This window comes from Acinonyx jubatus, chromosome C1 (assembly GCF_027475565.1).
Source record: "Acinonyx jubatus isolate Ajub_Pintada_27869175 chromosome C1, VMU_Ajub_asm_v1.0, whole genome shotgun sequence".
NCBI classification, from domain to species: Eukaryota; Metazoa; Chordata; class Mammalia; order Carnivora; family Felidae; genus Acinonyx; species Acinonyx jubatus.
In genome coordinates, this window is record NC_069381.1 from 122,852,729 (window position 1) to 122,877,643 (window position 24,915).

The 24,915-nt window shown below is 39.9% G+C and overlaps 1 protein-coding gene and 1 pseudogene across 6 annotated transcripts in view; both read right to left on the reverse strand.

The window, feature by feature from the left end:
- Positions 1-24,915, reverse strand: part of NCKAP5 (NCK associated protein 5) — a 963,823-nt gene that overhangs the window by 814,069 nt on the left and 124,839 nt on the right. For 5 of the 6 annotated variants that reach the window (XM_027055919.2, XM_027055920.2, XM_053214923.1 and 2 more), the window contains exon 2: positions 7,271-7,400. In XM_027055919.2, coding sequence (XP_026911720.2) covers positions 7,271-7,339 — 69 coding nt within the window. In that variant the 5' untranslated portion in view covers positions 7,340-7,400. Of the gene's footprint in view, positions 1-7,270; positions 7,406-24,915 lie in introns of those variants that run through there. The other variant, XM_053214928.1, reaches the window with a different exon arrangement.
- Positions 326-402, reverse strand: LOC113598361 (uncharacterized; annotated as a pseudogene).

Consider the following 24,915-nt stretch of genomic DNA (forward strand, 5'->3'; position numbering starts at 1 on the left):
GTGACAGCATGATCTGGAGGCAGCCACAACGGAGTTGAAATCCCAAGTCTACCACACATCATAGCCCTGAGGAAATTCCTTAATTCCTTAACCTGTTAAGTTTCAGAAGTTTTATTCATAATAGGAATAATTAAGGGTCGTCGTTAGTGAATGACAATTTCCATCTTAAGCACTGAGCAGAGTGTCCTGGCACATAGTAAGCCTCAGTAAATTTCAGCTATTATCACCAAGGGAAGAGAGCCATCCTGGTTCATACTCAGTGCATGGTCACTGCCTGAACATGCTAAGCTGTCTGCTAAAGTGGCTTGGAGGGTAGACTTTACCATCATCCTTGTGGAGGAGCCATGCTAATATTCTCCGTATCACTCCAATTTTTAGTATATGTGTTGCTGAAGCAAGCACAAAGATTTTTTTTTATCTTTAAGTAATCTCTACACCCAATGTGGGGCTTGAACTCACAACCTGAGAGTCACATGCTCCACTGACTGAGTCAGCCAGGCACCCCAGTAGACTTTACCAGTCCCCACTGCCAACATACTCTATGTCCACTGCTTAGGTATATTCTGTTTCTGCTCCTTTGTCCTGCCTTCCACTCAGATTATTTTCAACAGCAATATTGCTCATATCTCCAGCCTCCCTCCCAGCACTGTTCTTGGTGGGTTCTGATATTTTCCTGCTCATATGGGGCCCCTTTAAGACCCTTAGCAACCAGTTATTTTGGGCTGAGCCTACCTGGCCAAGCCTCCCTGTCTTTTCCCAGCCCATCTGCACCAAATCAATCCATAGCCCCCAGGTGTCTATGCTGCTGGAGAGACCTGGTCAGGACATTCCTCCAGCAGGTTCTTGACCTGCCATGATAGGCTCAGCTAGGCTGCAAGGCAGATTCATTATGTATTCACTTAAGCATTTGACACTTTTCTCATTCCACCATTGTCTACTGTCAAAGGGGAGCAGTCAAAGATTCAGCACAACATTTTGGGAAGGTAGCTACCCCAGGCCAAAGCCAGTCTGTTCCCCACCTATTGCTTCTTCCCAAAAATGAGCTTTGGCTGGATCCTCAGCACCACACCTTCCCACCCACACCTGGATCCAGAGCATGGTCTCTGTTCTTCTTGGGATATCCAGGAGACAGCCAAGATAACAGCCCTGTTGGGGGGAATAATGTAGCTGAGGAATAAAAACCTCCCTCTTATTTATTGACCTTCCTCCACTTGATGCTCACTTGAAAAATTTCAAACAATCTTGATATCAGAGCACAAAGGTCAGGCTTCCTGGAGGGCAAGCTGACCTTTGCCCAGTGGTGAGAGGCACTGAGTAAACCATATTTCACATAGGCTTCCATTAGTAGAAGGGGTCACGGGTAGCTGGGATTTGAGAAGCTGGAAACCTCTAGCAACCTAGTGATCTGTGCTCTGTATAGCATTGCTATGGTGAGAGGTAGCTCAAACATAGCACCAAGAGTCAAGAGAGCTACAGGCATGCCAGGAACACTATGAAAATGCAGTCTTGGTTAGTATTCACAATCCACTGGCTATACTGAGCAACACTAATAATGCCCCTCTATTGCATTTAGAAAAAGTCTCAGTGAGTTTTTAGCTTTCTAAAATAGTTACCTTTGCCCAAATTCATGTACTTGGGTATATATATCATTGTTTGACATCCTAAACCTGCTCCTTTGCCTGTCTCAGCATACTGTGCATCGTGAGGGTAAACACAGGTCACTACTCAGAAAGTCAGCACCCAGGAAAAGTGAACTAGACCTTCAAGTTTCCTATTTACCATGTACAAATATCCTTTAGAATCCAGGCTGCTGCCCTCACAAATAAAGTTTCATTGGAACATAAGCCATGTCCATTTATTCACGTATTGTCTGTGGCTGCTTTCCTGCTCCAGCAGCAGAGTTGAGTAGTTGTGGCTGCTCATAGGCCTGTAAAACCTAAAAGATTTACCATCTGGATTTTCAAAGTTTGCTGAACCCTGCTTTGGAATTACTTCCGGTCACTGAACAGGGGTGAAATAACTGAAGATAAAACAGTAGAAATCTACATTTGTGTATTTGTCAGAATTTGTCCCTCTGTAAATATAAATATACATATAAATATAAATTTATTATAAGGGATGGACTTGTAATTCTAGAGGCTGAGAAGCCCCATGATATTCTGTCTGCAAGCTGGTAACCCAGGACACCCAGCGCTGTAGCCCCAGTCCCAACCTGAAGTCCTGAGAACCAAGGGAACTAATGGTGCAAGTTCCAGCCCAACTCCAAAGTCCTAAGAAGAAGGAGTGCTAGTTTACAAGCATAGAAGATGGATGTCTCAGCTCATGCAAATGGCAGGTATGACCTTTCTCTGCCTTTGTGTCCTACTCATGTCTTCAGTCAATCACATGATGAGGGCAAACTTCTTTACTAGATCTACTGATGCAATTGCTAATCCCTTCTGGAAACACCCTCACAGACACGCCCAGGAGTAATGTTTTGCCAGGTATGGAAGCATCCTTGAGCCTAGTCAATTTGACTAGGAAAAGCCAATTCAGCAATGACATGAGTTATTACCAGAGGGTATGGGACAATATCCTTGGGTTGCCCCTTTTTTCTCTGCTCACCCACCAAACTGTCCCCATTGTTTTAGTTGTAGTACATGTGCTACTGAAGCAAGCTCTCGAATCACCTCAGTGCACATTCTACCTCCAGCTTCTTCATGGTGCTCCTTACACACTCCCCCCCATGACTTGGTGCCTCTCACAGTCAGTGCCATGCCATTCACCTCCTCCATGTTCTATCATTTTTTCTGCTTATTAGGTTGGCTTCCAAAAATAAACTATTGCCTTGTATCAGTCAGGGGTTCTGCACGAAAATGATGGCACACACAAATTATCTAATTGAGATTTGGGTAAAGGACCTATGCAATAACATGTGGGCAGACTTAAAGCAAACCAACATGAGATGGACTGGCAACACCCAAGAGTCATTACTACCAAGAAGCCTGAAGGGACATGGGAAGAGGAAAGGTGCCAGAACACAGAGAGAACTGTGGTTTTGTGGGAGAGGGTTGCTCAACAGAAGCTGTGACCTTAGACAGAGTGGTCCAATCACTGTGATCCAGGACCAGACGAGGACAGAACAGGAAAGCAATGATCTTGACCTCTCTCCCCGCCTGACCTCTGATCTCCTGCTAGTTACCCCCGTTGGCCAAAGCTGACTAGATGCCAGAAGATATAGGAGCCTATTGACAAGGTCTGTGTGATACATCCTCCAGGGGTGCACAGCCAGGTAGAGAAGGATGGAGTAGAAATGGTGACTATCCAGCATATCCCATAGCTACTAAAAAGTCTCAAATATAAAACAGGTTTTCCATGATGCTCGTTGGCTGACTTACTATGTGCCTGTGGAAGGCTGAATTACTCTAATGGTTCTGATACAAGCCATCGAGAGGCTAAAGGATGAACTGAAGGACTTGGTGTGGGGCCTTTCCTGCGCTTATGAATTTATCAAAACCACACTGTTTTCAGAGCTGAGGATCTAGTGTGGCCAATGTTTTCACTTCCTTCTGGTAGGGGGAAAAAGGAACAGGGTAGCATGAAAGAATTTTCCATTCATAAAAGAAACCTACTCCCATCCATGCTGAAAAGCAAAAAGTAATTTTTCCTCAAATTAAAAGAGAATTTTTGCTATTTATATGTGAGATGGTAAAAAAGATAATTCACTCCCAGCCTTCTCATCAGCTAAATGCTATCACAGCCACAAGTACCAAATAGCTGTACAGACAGCCTGGGGATGATTCTTACAAATAAAAAGGCACAGTGTGAAATGCTGACTTTTTCTGATCAAAAAGCATCCTGGGGTGGGCTGAACAGCTCTGGGTCAAGAAGAGGCCTCGATTTCTGGGGTGATTTTTATTGCTATCACAGAGAAGACTGTACTCGCCGTGAACATGCGGCTACTCGATGCACCCCTCCCGGTGAAGGCAAACTTGCAGTCACTTGTCTTTCTCTCAGGGTATGTACCCCCCACCTTGAAACATATTTTTCATTTCAGTTTCACTTACCTGTCACTTTCTTCTTAAAAAGAGTGATTTATCAAGTAAAAAATCAACATCAAAGAGCACTTCAACGTTGCCAGGGTACACACACAGACACACGCAAAAGCATACACACTCAAACCCTCCCGTGTCCTGTCCTGAAAGCAAAATGATGACTAAAGACCACCAAGGACTATCCCCCAATTGGAGCTTTTTTCAGCATCAGGTCTGTGGGTTTCTTCATGCTGCGGTTCCTCCAGCCTACAAATTTAAAAGCTGTTGCAAGGGAGCTATAATTTCTACTCAACACTTCATGATTTGATTATGTAAAATAAAAAGTATAATGAAGTTAATAGCACCTTATTCTTGCAGTACATTATGAGGAATATTTTTTTTTCCCTGCAAAATGTGGAAATGGAAATTACCTCTGGGCCTTCTAACTCTCAAAAATGTGGGTCATAATGGTTACTGCGGTGGAATTTCAAGACTTAAGATTTAGTATATTTCTCCTTCCTCTCTTCAGTTTTCTGAAGGGACATCTTCTCTTACTGGGATTTTATGCAGTAAAATGCACAGAAGTGGAGTGACGGGCAGGAGACCCACATTGTATGCTGGTTGTGGAACCTCAAGAAGAACATTTAATCTCACTGAGTCATAACCTTGTCTGCCAAGTGAGGAGACTGGATAACCTGGCCCCAGGTTAGCACTCTAGGATTTAAAAAAAAATAACATCAAGTGAAATAAGGTAACCCTGCCTTGGGAAAGAAGTGTAGTATAGGATACCAGGTGCTTCTTTTCCCTTGTATTTTCCAGCAACCCTTATCCAGAAACATCACGCTGTGCTTCTTTCCTAATTATTTGTGTGGTTTCAACATGGAGCCAAAGAGGAGGACAATGTCTTGGGTTCAAGTCCTTTATAGCCAGTCAGCTTTGACCTCATCCCTGTCTACCTCTCCTCCTGATGGGAGAGGATGGCTGCAATAGAATCCACTCAAGGGACTTTCAATGGGTCTCACCCTCGAAGCCCAAACTCAAAACGAGCACTCTTGCTGTCACTGCCTCAGTATCTTATAGGAAGAAAGAAGAGAACACTCAAACAGAAGGCAAATTTATAGTCACATGGCCTAAACTGTATACTGCTGAGTAGCATTTGAGGACTCCCATATACCAGACCACATAGTCAAAAGAGAGCACACTTTTTCAGGACTGAATCCCACATGCAGATGTGACACTTAATCTGCCTCCAGGAAACAAGGAAGATCCTTCACCGGTGTAAAAATAATCTCCTAAGCGTCACTTGGAGAGATTTAATGGGATTACGCTTCTCAGGTGGTGCCAAGCAACGAGTTCTTATTTTTCCAGTGTGCTTTTATGCTAGAAATCAGAAATTGGATCTTCAGGCCCCATAAGACTCAGGGTAGAGCCATATGCCAAGGGGAACCCAAGCTTATCTTTGGGCTTTCAGCTAGCACTGGTACTATGACAGGCTTTGATTTATGCTCACAATCAAGCCTGTCCCTGAGCAAAATTTAAATGTGGACAACGATTTCATTAATGATGTTTCCTCTTTCTCTGACTTGCAGGTACCCAAACCCCTCAGGATAATTCACTACTTTGTCCCTCCCTGCCCCAACCCAGCACTCCGTTGTGCTCTGAATCCTTTTGTTTACTAATTCCCTCAACAAAATGTTGCTCAGCTGTTTGACATTTGGGGAAAAAGCCAAGACCTCTTATTAATGAGGGCTACTAAGAATTACTGAAAGACAATAGCTTAGCATGCTTGTATTTATAGAATCTTTGCATATTCTCTGGGACTGAAGGCAGAATTGAGGACTGTAGGGACTAATCAGCAAGGATATTTTGGGGTTAAGAGAACCTTTCCTATGCTGCTCATATTATAATATATGGGCATCTCAGTCCTCTGCTTAGGTATATGACAGACCCTGTAGGCAGGTTAACCGGTAAAAAGTGTTTTCTTTGGAAAAGGAGAGGCTGAGAAATTATCTTTTCAGCTTAAGTTCCCCCCAGAAACTATCCCCCAGGAAATATACATATAAGCACACACACACACACACACACACACACGCACGCACGCACGCACACAATTTTCATCACATTCTACCCACAGGTAGAAAGACTCAAGAGATGAGAAGAGGGCACATATATTTGGAGGAGAACCTAAAATGCTATAAAATTTCTTAGTCTCTGAATGTAGGCTGGTCGGTGCATAACCCACAGAGACACAGAAATTGATTCTAAGAACAAGAGAAGAAGTAGACACAAAAGTGTCACGTAATCCTGTTCCCCATTCCTAGAAACTCACATCTAGGAATAGTTTGTGACATTAAGCCTCAGAAATTATGAGTAAATAGCTACTCTGTACACTGGCAGAGCAAGACCTACAGCAGCAGAGTCAGAAAAGTGCAACTCCTAAATCAATTCAACAAATATTTGATTGGATGCTACTCAGACCCAGACACCAGGCCAAGTCCTGGGAGCACACAAATGAATAAAGCACATCCCTCCACAACATGCAAAAGATGCTGAGCTAAATGTCTATTTCGGTAGATGAGCAAAAGATAAAGGAGTGACTTGTCTGATTTCTTACACTGTTCATATGCATTAGGGAACAGAAGAGGGAGATACACCTCTGAGCCAAGCAACTGTGAAAGAGCAGCCAACTTTCAGAAATCAGTGACTTTGTCTCTTTCCTTGGACGAACCAGATTCTCATGCACGAAGGCAAACACAACCAGGTTGTTAATGACACTTATCAGCATTAACACTTTTGCAAAGAAAGTTCATAAACAATTGAACCAGGGTACGTACCTAAGAAGATCTTAGAGACGCTTCGCTCTTCCATATTTGAAGCTCTATTGAATTCTTGTTCAACTTATCCCCAAAATTAAGATAAATGGGTGATGGAACAACTATATATAGGCTTGGCATTTGGCATCAGCTTTACAGTAGTGTTTTTGTATAGGTTAAAGTCTACTTCAGCTGGAATTAATGTAATTATATATAATGTTGACAGATTATGACATTTGCCTATTAAGACACTATACAAACATTCCAATTATTTGCTGGCTTTTGACTTTGTAAAAACTAAATGAAACAAAATCCCAGGGGATATGGCTAATGGGGTAACTGGAATAGAAGTTTCAAAAGCACAGTGTTCAGGAAATAACAGTCAAAGAATAATGCATTTTAAGCCAAAACATATAGAGCGGTAAATGAATATTTAGTACTTACCACAAGACTGCTGTCTAGAGACAGCCTTTTTCCAAAGTCCCTTTTCTCAAGCTGTCTCTTTCCCTCCATGGGTGAAGTTATTTATTTTCCTTTGTGATTTATAAGAATTCCCCTTCTGTTTCCAGGGTCACTGTAAAAAGTGAGCATGTGTTTTACCATCCGAGTGAACAGTGTTTAGACCCTTGTTTTTAGCTTTCTAACCAGAAACAAGTGTTGAAGCCAAAATACCCAGACCCAAATCATAAGTACAGAACTGGGCTCTCTCAACTCAACAGACCTCTCCGTGTTGCAAACGTCAGAGTCATCTTTATGGAGGCCCCTGTGTTTTTACAGGTCTTGCTAATGGCGCTGGGGAATGGGTTTGCAGGTTGAATCAGCAGACTGTGGAAAAAAGCAAACAGTCCGTTTCATGCCACGCTTGCTCCACACTCGTCTTCCCTCTATCAGCCAGAATCAATCTGTTACTGTGCACATAGATGCAGTCTGCAAATTCCATGAGATCAAACTGACAAAACCAGACTCCATAACCAAGAGCTGCTGAGCCCAAGGCCCGAGGAGGAGAAACTAAAACCTGAACATGATTGTTAATACTTCCTCATAAAACATTTAAACATATTGGGGGAACATTATAAGATGCATTCTCTTTAGGACAGGTGGATTCCAAATGGATGGTGGAGGATATGTTATGGTCAATGAGTATTTGAATGTCCACTGCATTTTACCATACCAGATATAGTTAATCCCTGTACTCCACTGTGGTTGCTAGTTCTAGAATGAATAAGTGTCTCGGTTAGTAAGAATAGATCATGTTTATCGAGCACTAGCTTGCAGTTTCACCAACATATAAATGGGAGGAAGTAAAAGAAATAGGTTTTAGTCCAGGCTCTCCTACCCATTAACCAAGGTATCTTGGACAAGCCATTCAGCCCTCTAAAACTCACCTTTCTAAAATGAGAAAACAATTAATGTTGGTGATCAAACGATACATGTAAAATGATTTAGAGGCAATAAACTACAATTTACATGTAAGTTATAATTATGCACACATTAAATTAAAAACCAGTTACCCTTAAATACTAACTTAACATAATTTGTCTTTGATGATTGAGAAGGCACTTGGAGGTACAGAAATTGCTCATAATTGACACAAAACATAAAGCCGTTGTACTGCTATTGTAGAAAAACTGAACTTAATAAAATACCAAAACAATCAGTTTTTGATAAAATTGAAAAGAAATATGTTCCACAGCACTCCCAATTGCTCCAAATCTAATGAGGATGTAACAGACCTGACCTCACAGCCCACAGCACATGGTCTCCTTCTCCTTGTTTCCCTCACCAGGAGGAGGGCTGGGACAGCTGTGCCCCAGATGGCATATGCCCAAATGATGGTCTGTTGTAGGAAACTGATGGACTGCCTTCTGGGACATAGGCTCTCTCCTCCATCTTCCACCTCTCACTTTAGGAAAACCAATTTCAATTCATTACTTGTCCACTCAGAAACTCTTAGGGGGCGCCTGGGTGGCTCAGTTGGTTAAGCCTCTGACTCTTGGTTGTGTCACAGGTCACAATCTCGCAGTTTCCTGAGTTTGAGCCCTGCATTGGGCTCTGTGCAGGCAGTGTGGAGCCTGCTTGGGATTCTGATTCTCTCTCTCTCTCTCTCTCTCTCTCTTTCTCTCTCCCCTCCTCTGTCTCTCCCCCTCTCTCCCTCTCTCCCTCTGCCCCTTCCCCACTCATGCTGTCTCTCTCAAAATAAATAAATAAAACTTAAAAAAGAAACTCCTAGAAGTCCATTGTGAGTTCAAGATATAAAAGCAAAATTTTCAACATCATGTTTGAGGTCTACTTCCTGCCAACTAGTCTCTTACAGTCCCTGAACACACAAGGCACATTCCCAAGACCATGCTTTAGATCACACCCTTCACCTCCCCTGGGTCTAATTCTCCCCTTGCTCCAGTGCCTGGCTCACATCCCATCTCCTTCATGTGACCTTCCTGGTCACCCTACTTAGCAAAGACTTTTCTCCCAAGTTCCGTAGGGGTCCTTAGGGACTTACCTTATTAACTACCATCATCACCTAGCATGGTTTAAATATAGGAAGCTCTTATTTTTTGCTACTGGGTAGCACCTAGTAGTTAAAAATAAACTCTTGGCAGCATTTTCCATAACAAAGTTAGTGGCATGCTATTACTATAGGCAAAACTATTAGCCAAGTGAAATGCGTTCTAAGGGCTTGCCCTTCCTATTTTCAGCTGTTCCCATCCACTTTGCACCACTCACCACCACCACCTCACCTCACTGGTAGCTCAGAATACTTTCTGTAATGATGGATCCTGCTACAGAGACTACTCAGGGCCTGAGATCTGTCCATCAAAAACATACCCTCCTGAGTCATTTACTTGTCATTTTTTGTATGTTTCTTGCCATCCTAAGTCTTATTCCAAAGAGCCCTGGTATTTGATAGGTCACGATAGATAATCCTTTGGCATTTAGCATGTATTTATCAAATGCCTAATGTATGAAGAACCCAGTACTTAGGTGTTGGTGACACAGCCATGTATAAGGGAGATTAGGTTCCTGCCTTCTTGGAACTTCGTGGAAGATACAGAAAATAAATAAGCAAACAAACAACTCCAAAACATGATAGGTACCTGCTGCAAAGAAAATAACCCTTAGTAGGCACTATTACAGTGTGTCAAGCATGTGGAATGGGAGCACATTTTAGACAGAATGGTAAAAATAGAAGCCAGCCATATAAAAATCCAGGTAAAGAGCATTCTAGAGAGAGGGACCAGTCTTTTTTCACTGACAAAAAGCTGGAGAAAGGTTTGTGTGCCCCCAGAATAGGGGATCAGTTTTTTTAGGAATGAAGGAAACTGGGAAGACAATGTGTGAGAGAAGTTCTACGATGTAAGCAACAATTCTATCACACAGAGTCTTAGAGGTCAAGGTAACTTGTTTGTTCTGAACACAACACTTAATCTTAAGGTTTGATTACTCCTTACTAGCGGATAACATTAAACAAACTATTTAATCTATATAGGTTTCAATTGATTAATCTATAAAATGGCATTAATAATAGGACCTTCTTCATAGTGGGGTTGTGATAATTAATGATATGATCCATTTAAAGAGTTTTACCAGTACTTGGCACACAGTAGGTAAGAGTTAAATATTAGATATATTGATTATCTTTCTGGGAAATGTGATTAAACTTTCACAAGCAATGCTAGTAACTGGATTTTATGCTCCATAATAGGTTGCCGGGATGGTCATTTTGGGAAACAGATCTTTTCGACAGTGGTTTAACCTGATCAATTTCTTTTCGTACTTTATGGTGCCAATTATATAGGCAGAGATTGACCTTCAAAATAGTTAGCAACTGATAAGGCACAGGGATGGGCCAGTCAGAAGGCACAGTCAATGGCAACAAGGACTACAGCTTTAGCAGTGTGTCCTGGCCAGTTACCATCCTAAATGTGTATGCTACCCCTATCCCAAGAACTTGAAAACTCACAAATTATACCATAAAGCAATCACAGAAAGGATCAAAGTAAAGTTATCCAAAAGGATCAAAGCAAGACCACTCCAGAAACAAAATGGCAACCAGGATGTGTCAATATGAAAAGGGGAGGGGTCCACAAAGGAAAAGTCAGAAAGGCTGACACACTCTGTCTCCAGCACTGTCGGCAAAAGAGAGTGCCCACATTGACATATACCCAGCAAAGACCGCAAGTCTAGAGGGAAAAGGAGTATGTCAAATGCCAGACACTTTGATACTACACTGGCCACTTGTATCATCCAACAAACCTCCTTGCTCAGAGAACACTGCCATAAAGCAATCTTCTAATTTTATTTGATTCCCAAGTAATTTTACTTATCGAAGAAGAATGGGATGACCAGCAAATACAAGGAGCCAATCTTTTGGAAATCTACATTTTTAATATGAATTTGCAATTCAGCCTCTGACTCTTTATATTCATCATTTACAATTTGCTTAGTGTATTAGTCAGCTTGAGTTGCCATAAGAGAATATCAGACTCATTGGCTTAAATGATAGACATTAATTTTCTCACAGTTCTGGAAACTGGAAGTTTAAGATCAAGGTGCTGGCAGTGTGGGTTTCCGGTGAGACATCTCTCCTTAGCTTGCATTTGGTCACCTTCTGTGTCCTCACATGACCTTTTCTTTTGCACATATGCTTCTGTGCCTCTTTCTTTTCTTTTTTTTATAAGGACATCAATCCTATATGGTGAGGCCCCCACTCTTAAGACTTAATTTAACCTTAATTACCTCCTAAAAGGCCCTATCTCCAAATATAGTCACTTTGGTGGATAGGGTTTCAACATGAATTTTCAGGGGTTACATCTCAGTCCATAAAAAGTTTCAGTCAGATGCCCAAGTCTGATCACATCTCAGCGTGCTAATAATCAAATTTCTGAATCTAAAACCGGACATAAAACCCCAGGTATCAGTGGCTACCCACAGACCCTGTCTCTCTCTGCTGGTTAATTCACTGTTGGATTTCACCATCACTACTACCCTTTGCCTTTCCCTGCTAGACTCTTCCCTATATTGTGGGTCTACAAGGTGCAAACATTATCAAGACTTCTTAGTCAGTTGGCCAACTTGGATTCTGCCAAGAGGAGGCAGTGAGAGATCAGGAAGCAACTGGAAACAAAAAGCCCTCTGCTTCCGGCTGCAGATGAGCGGCATCAATAGCAGGTGACTACACAATCCAGTAACTTCTGTGATTCCTCCAACACACTCAGTATAAGAAAAAGCAGTAGAAGCTTTCCTCATCTTTGAGTATCACCAAATTCTGCCTTTTGCTCCTCCAGCTTTTCCAACAGTTTCATTAAAAAATTCCTTACATTGGGCCACCTGGGTGGCTCAGTCGGTTGGGCATCCGACTTCGGCTCAGGTCATGGTCTCACAGTTTGTGAGTCCGAGCCCCGCGTCAGGCTCTGTGCTGACAGCTCAGAGCCTAGAGCCTGCTTCAGATTCTGTGTCTCCACCTCTCTGCCCCTCCCATACTCATGCTCTGTCTCTCTCTGTCTCTCAGTAATAAATAAACGTTAAAAAAAATTTTTTTTTAATTCCTTGCATTAACTCTCTCCCTGCTTGAAATATACAGACCAGTTTCTCCTTTCCAGGCCTGACAATAACTGATTCACACTCCATAAACATACTGCTGGACAGGCAGCCAGCCTTCCTTGGGCAAATCCTGGTCTCCTTTTTGTGAGGCTCCAGAACAATAGCATAGAATTAAAAATCCTACCAGACACTAAGTTCCTGGAGAGCAAGGACAATATTTTATGTTCCGTGTTCTCCTAGGTAGAATAATGCCTGATGCATGCAACATGGCAGACACTCAATGAGCATTTGTTGTTTGCATGAATAAATGAATAAATGAATAAATGAACGTTTACAGCTGTCTTTGTGAACACCTAAAGAGCAGGGAAGCAATATAACATTGCTAAAGCAAAGAACTGCTATACACATTTATAATCCTGAAATTACTTTTATAGCCAAACACACAGACATATTCAAACCTCAAAGAAAACATTTTGTCAGTATTTTAAAACTATTATCAACCTAAAAATTACTGCTTAGGACCTGCCTCAACTAACAAAGCACCATAACTGAGTCCTGTCCCTGCCTTTTCTGAGGTTCTAACAACTCTTGTTATAAAGAACACACATTTGCCTCCAAATGATGGGTTGGAAGCCTCTCCTTCCTTGTACTGGGAGGAAAATGGTCAAAGAGTTGAAGGAAGACAGGATATTAAGCATCTTTTTTTGACTGATGGACACTGATACTGGTCTCCCCTCCCCTCTCACATACATCACTCCCTAAGTGATGAAAATACCATTTCTTGGTATCTGTAGAATCTGTGTTGGGCTTAATAAACTCTCTTGAATTTTCCTCACAGATAGTAATGGCCTTTCAAGACTAAACAGACCCTTTAATATTCCTAAAGATGTCAGTAATTTCTTTTCTCTGCCAGACTTTATTAACCAACTGTATAATTTTCAAGGGACAGTAACCAAACAACACATTAAATAAAACCACAGAGGCATATTTCTTCACATGCACGTATTCATATGCACGCAGACACATTCACACACACTCGCTCATCCACTCACACTCTACTCAGGGAACTTTTCTCCATAGCAATCCCTGCCTCTCCCATTCCCCCACTTTCCAGCCCTGCTTTGAAATTTTCATGGTAGTGCCAGAAGAAATGGAGGAAAAAAGTAGCACCAAAGGCTTTAGAAGATCTGGCTCTCAGCCCTCTTTGCCAGGTAAACTTGGGCAGGTCCCCTAATTTCTGTGAGTTCACATTTGTCTATCTCTTCTCACCACGTTACTGTGAGGTTGAAGTGAGACAACGTATGATTCAGGGTATTTTTCAATCAGCTTCATTAAGCAACAAACTGTGCAAAATAGGATTGTTTGCAGCTCCGTACACATCCAGAGAACAGAAATTGTGTCAAACTTATTGACATGTCCCCTGCAGGACCCAGCATAATAGCTCCTATATGGTATAAATCCTATAAAGAATAATTTCAGGGGGCACCTGGGTGGCTCAGTCAGTTGGGTGTCTGACTTCGGCTCAGGTCATGATATCATGGTTCATGGGTTTGAGCCCCGTGTCAGGTGCTGACAGCTCAGAGCCTGGAGCCTGCTTCAGACTCTGTGTCTTCCTTTCTCTCTCTGCCCCTCCCATGCTCACATTCTGTCAATCTCTCTCTTGAAAAATAAACATTAAAAAAAAATTTTAAAGAATAATTTCAGACTTGAACATGCCAAAGACAAATCAAAAGGGCAGCAAGTTTCTTGTCCCTGACAAAGATGAAATCTTTTCATCCCACCCTGGATGCTCCTTCAAATCACCTGGGAACCTTGTAAAACATACCAATGCCCAGACTCCGTTCCAGACCACTGGAATCTCTTTTTTTTTTCCAGACAAAAATAAAGAAAAAAGTTTTTAAATTCCAGTTAACATGCAGTACAATATTGGTTTCAAGAGTAGAACTCAGTGATTCATGACTTAGACTTAACACCCAGCGCTTATCACAAGTGCCCTTCTTAGCACCCATCTAGCCCATCTCCAACCTACCTCCCTCTGTCAAACTTTATAGTTCTCTAAGAGACTCTCTTCTCTCCCCTTCCCCTATATTCATCTGTTTCTTAACTTCCACATATGCTATCATATGGTATTTCTTAGTTATTTCACTTAACATACTCTAGCTCCATTTATGTCATGGCAAATGGGAAGATTTCATTCTTTGGCTAATACTCCATTTTATCACTTTCTTATATATACATGCCCGCACGTGCACACACATACACACACCACATCTTTATCCATTCATCAGTCAATGGACATTTGGGCTTTCTCCATACTGTGGCTATTGTTAATAATGCTGCTATAAACCTTGGGATGCATGTACCCCTTTGAATCTGTATTTTGTATCCTATAGGTAAATAATAGGGAAAGTGATGGATCATAGGGTAGTTCTAATTTAGTTTTTTCAAATATTCATAGTAAAAAAAAAACATAATTCTTAAAAATCCTTGTATGAGTTTCCAGATAAATTATTAATTGTTCTAACTAGGACTGATCAGGACGTAGTACATTTTACTGTGAGGAATTGTTTTAAAAATAGGTTAAATATTCTAGAAAATGGTGGACCCAGAGACTGAACCAAAGTAGGCTAGCTTGGAGAATGTAAATGTAGTTCAGAAAAAAAAACATGAGTATTAGGCACACTCATCTCATTGTCTTCAGTGTTCCAGATTCAGTCCCAAAGTGTTTAACTCTCAAAAGCCTGCCTCTACTAACAATATGACAATTAAGCTGAAATTAAGTATCATCAACAGGCCACATTCCCTCTGGCAGCTATGGAGGAGAATCTGCAGACCACTGGAATCTCTAGGGGAAGGGACCCCAGGCACCAGAGTATGGTGACAGCAGCCTGGGTTGGTGACCACTGGTTGAAGCAGTGGTTCTCAAACTTTGCCATCTATGAGAGTCACCTGGGGAGTCATTGAGATCAAGTGAATCAGGATTACTAGGGGTGGATGCAGTCACCATGACGTTAAGTTCCCTGAATGACTCCAACCTGCAGCGCCAGTTTCAAAGGGTGAAGTTGCGCCCCCTTTCATGGTCTCCTTCCCTTTCTCAAGGGCTGAGGGACATGTAGTTGCTGGCAGAAACAACTGCTTTCTTTAGCCACAGCAACCAGCAATTCTTAACCTGAAAACACTGACCCCAAAGAAGAATGCCAGATACAAACAATTTAGATCAGCACCTTCCTCTGTATGCGCACTCTATCCAGCTCAGTAATCACCCTGCATAAACCGGTCTTTCGCTTTGGGCAAAAACTAATGTTGACCGAAGACGGAAATATCAGATCTAGAGTCCAAATTAATGCACGAACATCTCAGAAACTCAGAGTGAGGCCACCCATTCAGAGAATGAGGGAAAGAACTTTCAATACCAAGTACAAGGGTGGAAGAAAATCCTGATTCAAATGCTCCCAGGCCCGCTCCTTCCTTTCTCCCCACTGTTCTCCAAACATACCTGGCTCTCATTTCTAAGTGCAAAGAGTAGGAGGGAAAAGAGGAAACTGTGAATCTGTAAGATTTGCTTAGAGCTACCAAACGGAATCTTTGAAACTCCTGTCGGCTTTGTATTGAAATCTTTTCATCCACACGCATCAAGTCTACATAAAGGAAAGCAGTTGGCTTGTCTTATACTTTAAATACATACACACAGCAGTTTCCTTTTAGAAGATATATTGCCTCAATACCTTTCTGCTACTGATACACCTATTTGTGAAGTACACAGGTAGGGGTGTGTATACACACGCACACATGTATAAATGTGTGTGTTTGTGGGTTGCATGCTATGTGAACGTGTAGAAGAAGTGTGCATGTTCATGCACGTGTGAGTGTACACACTCCCAACAGAAAACCACTGTCTCCATTCTGGACAGGAGAGTAAAAAAAATACCAAATGATGGGACTTTCAACCACAAAATATCTATTTAAATCCGAACAGCACCCTGAAACTGATTTAGAAGACTGAATGCTAACAGATTTCCCGAATGTAGCCCATCCTTGCCAGATAAATTAGGGGCTGGAAACACTCTCTTCAGGATGTGACAACAGCTTTTTTCTTTGAAGTGGAGGAAAAGTTTGCATGATGATGAAAATTGGTTTTTAAAAAATGATTTCATAAGCTCATGTTTATTAAACTTCTCACCCTAGAAGCTACTCAGTAGCCTACAGCTGATAATTTAAATGCCAGAATGGAACCCTAGGAATTACTGCCTCGTGGTCTCCATAAACGTCTACCTCCAACACAGGAACTAGTGAACCCTAGTCCAGTCAGGGTCTGGAAATCTTGGCAGTTACTTAGCATGCAGCTTCAGTAAAATGCAACAGTTAAAGAATTGATACTAATTTGAATTAAGTTCCTTAGGAATGGAGGACAGGGAAAGCTCTTTGAACCTCTAAGATATCAAAAATTCAGCGATTTCCAACTCTTACCATTTAAATATTTTTTTAAGTTGAGATATCACTCACATACCATTAAAATTCAGCCTTTTAAAATATACAATTCCGTGTCAGCCCTTTTTATTACCAAAACTTATTTGCTATAGAAACTCGGGTTATGATTCTCCCTCAGTAGGGACACAAAGAAGTCTCTTCATCACTGCTTCAGGCTCCATCAATCCTGACTGTGTCATGTCCCCATCATTCTGGGTAGCAGCATCAGGGATAGTCCTGAGTTCAAGTTCTGCAACTGAAAATTCTATGACCATAAGCATTGTCTGTGAGCTTGAGCAATTTAACATCACTTGGCCTTGTTTTCCTCATAGATAAAATTCAGATAATAACAATAGCAGAAATCACCTTAACAAGATGGCTCTGAAGTTTAAAAAGCTTGTTTTAAAATAATGAGCAATGGAACGCCTGGGTGGATCAGTCAGTTAAGCATCCAACTTCAGCTCAGGTCACGATCTCATGGGTTCATGGGTTCAAGTCCCGCGTCGGGTCTGGGCTGACAGCTCAGAGCCTGCTTCAGGTTCTATGACTCCCCCTCTCTCCTCCCATTCCCCACTTGTGCTCTGTCTCTGTTTCTCAAAAATAAATGTTTAAAAAAATTTAATTAAAAAAATACTAAGATACTCAATAACTGTTAGGTATAATTCAACAGAATTCATTTGGCTCAGAATTCATAAATAGTATTTATCCAATATCTATTTTGGTCCCAGACCTGTGTTAGGCCCCAAGAGAGAGAAGAAGTAGAAAGAAAGAAAAAAAAAAAAGATACAAAGCACACATCCTAAATTTTAAGGGGGGGGGGGGAATTTATATTGTAAAAAGGTAAAAAAAAAATGTGAATGAATGAACTTTTTGGTACAAAGGAGACTCACTTTCAGTTGGAATAATCCTGTAAAACCTGCCTTTATTTCATTCAAGTACTTCCAGCTGATTTCCAGACAGAAAGTATTGCTACATTTTTACAGTGTATGAACCAAACGCTAAGAGACAGAACGGCAGGGCTTTGGAACAGGATATGCCTTTCATCTCTGGCTGCTCTTCTCCAACCATCTGTTCTTTCTCTCCCAGTCCTTCTTAGTAAAGCTTCTCCCCCCATTAAATTTCCTCCTCTACCTCTTCTCCATTTATCGCTTTAAGGAAAGTTCCTAGTTCATTACATGAAATGCCCATACGGTGCCCAAGAACTCCTTGGGGTAAAGTCAGTGTAAAAATGAAACAGATAAATAAATGACTTTTAAAAATAAATAAAGTGTGCACATAACCCCAGAGGATTGGAAGAATATTCAGATAAGTGACTAGGGAAAAGAATTTTCACAATGTGTCATCTGCTAACGCTAATGAGTTAATTAAATTAGAAAAATTCCACAGCCAGAAGCAAAAACATCCAAATACGTGGGATGCTGGGGGAATTATAGACCATGCTACTAAATGCATTCTGTTCAAGCTACCCCCCCCCCCTGCTTTGAAAAGGCTGTGGAGAGCTACACTTAAAAAACCATCCAATTTCAAGAGCGTATTTTCCATCTGGGGCCAGTTGGGTAGAATATGCTCTAAACTCTGCAAAGCCTGCTGAAAGACAACATGACTTGTTAAGAAAACTGTTTATGAAAAACAATGTTTTGAGAAGATCCAGCAAAAGGTTTAACTGTGATGTCCCCCAACATTGCTGGATTCATTATTTCCCATTAAATGCCTGAGCATACAAGTGAAAAGCCAAAACAATTCAGGAAATGGATACAATCAAATGAGCTGGACGACAGTACATTTTTGCTAAGGCTTTACATGGTAATTAGAATATTTCCAGCTACCTGGAAGCTTTTCTCTTCAAAAGGTTTTTTTCTTTTCTTTTATGGTAACCTCCTTCCACAACCCCTACATCCCAAACAATCCTCTGTGGAAAAAAAAATGCTCAAAGCCTAGGAAATCAAGATTGAAATTACCATTAACATGCTGAAACCAATAGAAGGGATTCATAATAAACCATAAAATGCAGAATATAACATTAAATGTCCTAAGTAATAATAGCTGTCAAAATCAAATGTATGAAAAAAGTCTCAAAGATGTTTATCTTTTTATATTCAGTGTTTACTTAAATTGCGAGCACTAGTCACTTGTGAGGAGGGAGGTGAGCTGAAGTTCCTTTCAAAGGTGAAACAGGTGATGACCACCCATTTACATGAATAACTAGAGAAAGTGAGGTTAAGGGTGTGGGTGTGTGTGTGTGTGCATACATGATGTATACATGTACTACACATACACTCATGTGTATATACTTACGTGTGCATATATGATGATATTTCTCTTCTTGTTCTCATGTCTCCCAGATTATGAACAGTGCTAATGAAAACTAATAATTACTAAGGATTTTTTTTTCTTGTTTCTTTTTATTTGGGCTTTGAAGGCTTAGGAATAAGAGAAGTTCTCTGGATAGCTGGATAAACCTTCTCATATTCAAGAATAGGAATCACCAGTGGATTCATTAAAATGCAGATTCTGACTGAGTAGGTCTACAATGAAGTCTGAGATTCTGCAAGTCCAATAAGCTGATGCTACTTTGATACTCTGATACTAAAGGATTAGAAATTTAAAATGGGGAACATATCTGTGTCCACTTAAGAGTAAATTTTCTCATAAAGCTATGCTCTTTCTAGCTAAATGTCCTAACTTTCTTCTGGACATAATCTAAGATATTGAAAGGACTACATAGGTCATGTAGCTTAGGTCTTACACAATCATTTTTACGTTAACCTCTATTCAGGATATTTGGAATCCCAGAACCTGAGGTTTAAATGGTTTCTTCCAGGGGCGCATGGGTGGCTCAGTCAGTTAAGTATCCGACTTCAGCTCAGGTCATGATCTCACGGTCTGTGGTTCGAAACTGCATTGGGTTCTGTGCAGACTGCTCCTCGGAGCCTGGAGTCTGCTTCGGATTCTGTGTCTCCCTATCTCCCTGCCCCTCCCCAGCTCCTGCTCTGTCTCTCTCTCGCTCTCACAAAAATAAACATTTAAAAAAAAATTTAATGGTTTCTTCCAGACCCCTCTTCACTCCCCACCGCAATATAGTCATTGTCTATAAAATAAACCTAACAGATTGTTGGCCTGTCTCTGCTCACCTCTTCTGGTGACAGAAGCTTCCACCACATTCCTCAGAAGCCCATCTCATATTTGGGGATGTGAGTAGTTAGCAAGGTTCACTCTGTCTCCTGGATTTCTACCCATTTGGCCATAATTCTGTTTCCTGCAGCAAATAAAAGCTTTCTCTTATTCAAGCAAAATACCCCCAGTTTCTTCAATACTTTCTTTTGTGAGAAAGTTTCCACAGCCCTTGGCTTCCTTGTCCCTGTCTCTGAAACTTCCTAGAACTTAACAAAAATCTAGAAGGTAATTAGTTTTATTTTATTCAGATTCCTTTAAAAAATTATAATACATGCTCTCTTTGTAAAAGACACAAGGAGTAAAAAAAAAAAGTACATAGATTGTAATGTGAAAACCATACCGTTTTCACTCCTGTCCCCAGAGATAAGGACTTTTAATAGTTTTCCCACTTGTTTCCCTGTAGAAATATGTAAATATATATTCATTTTTTCTTTCCATATAAATGGGATCAACATTTCTTTGTGACTTTTTTCACCTAAGCTATTCAATACAGATGGACCTAATTCATTTCTTTACAGCTATATGTTGTTCTATACAATGAACAATAAGTCATTTATTAACTTATGGGTAGAAATTGCAACATGCACTGTTGTTTTCTATTTTAGACAGTGCTGTCATTAGAATGACATATGCCTCTTTTGTGCTGGTGTAAGTTTCTCTATAAGGTATAGACTTCTAAAGGTAGAATTACAGTATAAAAATTGTATAATTTTGATAGAAATTGCCTAATAGCTTTTTTTCTTCCAAGATTTTATTTATTTTTTTTTATTTTTTTTTCAACGTTTATTTATTTTTGGGACAGAGAGAGACAGAGCATGAACGGGGGAGGGTCAGAGAGAGAGGGAGACACAGAATTGGAAACAGGCTCCAGGCTCTGGGCCATCAGCCCAGAGCCCGACGCGGGGCTCGAACTCACAGACCGTGAGATCGTGACCTGGCTGAAGTCGGACGCTTAACCGACTGCGCCACCCAGGCGCCCCGCCAGGATTTTATTTAGATTCAAGTTAGTTAACATATAGTGTAGTACTGGTTTCAGGAATAGAATTTAGTGATTCATCACTTACATATAACACCCAGCGCCCATCACCACAAATGCCCTCCTTAACGCCCATCACCCATTTATCCCATCCCCCCACCCACTTCCCTCCATCAACCTTTGTATAGTTTGTTCTCTATAGTTACAAGTTTATTCTGGTTTGCCTTGCTCTCCATTTTTATCTTATTTTATTTTCCCTTCCCTTCCCCTATGTTCATCTGTTTTGTTTCTGAAATTCCAAATATAAGTGAAATAATATGGCACTTGTATTTCTCTGACTTATTTCGCTTAGTATAATACACTCTAGTTTCATCCACAGCACTGATAAGGGCAATATTTCATTCTTTTTTATTGCTCAGTACTATTCCATTGGTAGGAATGCAAACTGGTGCAGCCATTCAGGAAAACAGTAGGGAGGTTCTTCAAAAAGTTAAAAATAGAACTACACTAAGACCCAATAACTGCATTACTAAGTATTTATTCAAAGGATACAAAAATAGTAATTCAAAGGGTTGTATTCCCCCTTAATAGATTTTGAAAATATTTTAAGAATGGATGTTATCACTAACAATGTATGATACTGTTTTCCATAATTGTTGTTACTGAAGAGAACCAATCTTAAAACTTTTCCAAAATTGTTAGCAAAAGAAAAAAATAAAGATCTCATTGCTGTAATTTACATTACATCATTATTAGTGAAGCTAGATGTCTTTACATGTTTGTTAGTCATTTGAATGATTTTTCTTTTTATTGCCTACTTGAGTTGTCTGCCCATTCTCCCACTCCTATTGTTTTTTTGTTACCTCATAGGAACTATTAATACATTTTGAATGTTAATTCTTCATGAATGAACATTGCAAGTATGTTCTCCCAGTCTATCTCTTGGTTTTTCACTTTGTTCATCTTTGTATAGAATGTTATAATTTATTTATGGTCAACTGTGTCAATCTTTTCCTTTATAGCTTCTAAATTGAAAAAAAAATTCCATTATGCTCTCTTAATCCTTATGGTACTATCTGAATATACCTTTTCCATAGTATAAAGCATAGATTTAACTTGGTCTTTGAAAAGTATATTCATTAATTCTGTGATTAAGTTTCCGCCACTGATTTGGAATGTCCCTGCATAATAGAAAACTTCAAGATATGCATGGTTCTTCTCCTTGGACTCTCTACTGGAAAAAAATACTAATCTAGCAGCACCCGGTTGGCTCAGTCAGAAGAGCATGTGTCTCTCGATCTTGGGATTGTGAGTTTCAGTCCCACATTGGGTATAGAAATTACCAAAAAAATTTTATTTAAAAAAATACTAATCTACTTGCCTAATCTCACACCATTACCACCCACACTGCTTTAATTATGAAGTTTTAGTAAATTCTGACATCTTGTTGTTCAAGTTTCCCTTGTTGTTGTTCTGTTTGGAAATTTCCTTTGCTATTCATGCTCAGTTTTGCCTTCCAGTTGAGCTTTATGATGATTTCATTATGTTCTACAAAAAGTATGGTACAGGTTTTTATTGGATTGTATTTAACTTTATATATTATTTAGGAAAGAATTTAGATTATATTTTTGAGTCTTCCTGTTCAGTTATGTAAATGTGTTCAGCTATGTAAATTTGCTTAATGGCCAAAAATTCTTCCCATTTCAGAATGCCTTTTCTTCCTTCGAAATGTGTCTTTGATGTTCTTGCAGTCTAGGGATGGTGTCCATTCCAGTTCTTGAAAATGAAAGGGTTTAGGACTCTTTTGACCAACAAAAAAGGGGGAAAGGATAACGAGGTCTGACACTAAACCTTAAGTGAAGTTTCTATCTTCTATCTTAGAACCCTGAAACTACTGTACTATGAAGAATTCCAGTATAGCTCACTGGAAGAGGAGAACTGAGGTGCCTAGCCACATCAACCACAAGATGTCTGGGTGAGGCCACCTTGGACCCTCCAGCTCCAGTCAACTCTTCAGATGACCACAGCCATAAGAATAAACTCGGATGAGAAAAACAGAAAAACCACAGAGATTGCCAACTCATGGAATTATGAGAAAAAAAAATAAGTCATTTTTGTGTTAAGTTAAAGAAATACTAGTTTGTTATGTAGCAAAAGATAACTTAAAAACAATATCTCTCCATTAATGTGGGTTATTGTTCATGTCCTTTAATAAATAATTATAAATTTCATTAAATAGTCCTTAGGCATGCCTCCTTTAAATCTGAGATATTTATTTATTTTTATTGTTCTTGAAGTTAAATACTTTTTTTCTGATTACATTTTCTGATTGGTTATTAGTAGTGTAGAAATAAACTATTGATAAACTTTGAACTTCAGTTTAGACATTATCCTGAACACTTTTGCTAGTTCTAAATATGCTTATTTTATTTGGTTGGGTTTTCTAGATAGAAAATAGCAACATTTTTGGCTCTTTCTTTCCAGTATTTGCTATTCCAATATTTGCTGGTCATATTGCATTGGTTAAGATAGCAAGTTGATAGTGGGAACTTTTGTTCCTTACTTCAGTAGAATTAGTTGTAATTTCTTCACCAGTGATTATGAGATTGTCTGATTTCTTTGTAACTAAGAATTATCAGATTGAGGAAATTTCTACATATTCTTAGATCACTACAGTTTTTTGAAATGTTTTATTGTTATTAAATTTTCAAACATATTAAAGTACATAAAGTAACAAACGTTGAGGTACCCACTGCCTATATTTAACATAATTAATCTTTTGCTATATTTGCTGTAGTCTTTTTCTAGGCTTTATTCCAGGGATATAAGAGTGATTCAGTATTCACAAATTGATCAATGTGACACATCACGTTAATAAGATAAACGATAAATGGTTTATATGTGGTTTTTACCATCTGATTATGTCAACAGATGAAGGAAAAACTTCTGACAAAATACAATATCCACTCATGATAAAAACTCTCAACAAAGTGGGTTTAGAGGGAACATACTTCAACGTAATAAATGCCACATATGAAAAACCCATAGCATAACATCATACTCAATGTGAGAAACTGAGAGTTTTTCCTCTAAGATCAGGAAAAAGACAAGGATGTCTTTTTATTCACTCTCATCACTTTTATTCAATGTGGTACTGGAAATCCTAGCTGCAGCAATCAGACAAGAAATAAAAAGCTGAACTCATAGAAACAAAGACTGTAATGGTGGTTGCCAAGGGCTAGGAGGTGGGGGAAAATGGAGAGAAGTTGATCAAAGGGCACAGACTTCCAGTTATAAGATGAGTAAGCTAACTGTAGTTAATAATAATGTATACTTGAAAGGTGCAAATAGTAAATGTTCTTACCACAGACACACACGCAAAATGGTAATTATATGATGTGATGAAGGTGTTAACCAACCCTGTTATGGCAATTATTTCATAATGTATTCATGTACAAATCATCATGTTGTGCACCTTCAACTTACTCAATGATATAGATCAATTATATCTCAATAAAGCTGGGGATTAAAAGAAAAGAAATGCTTTATTACTTTTTGCAGTTGGATTGAGTAGCCTCCTGTGCAGTTGAAGACAGTATCTCTACTCTGACTTGATTACTATTTTTTTATACATTTATTCAAGGTTCTTGGCATAAGAAGGAGCCACATCTGACAGGAAAACATTGGCCTGGCCATTAGTCTTTCTAAGGACTGAGTCCTCCCTCTATTTCACTGTTTCTCAAGCCTTTAAAAATTTTGTATCACCTTCCTTCAGCACCCTTCATTTTTTTTTCCTAATTGCTCTACTTCTCCCCATGAATTTTTTTCAATTTTTTATTACATTTATTTACCTTTTAGAGACAGAACACAAGTGGGGGAGGGGCAGAGAGAGGAGACATAGAATCCGAAGCAGGCTCTAGGCTCTGAGCTG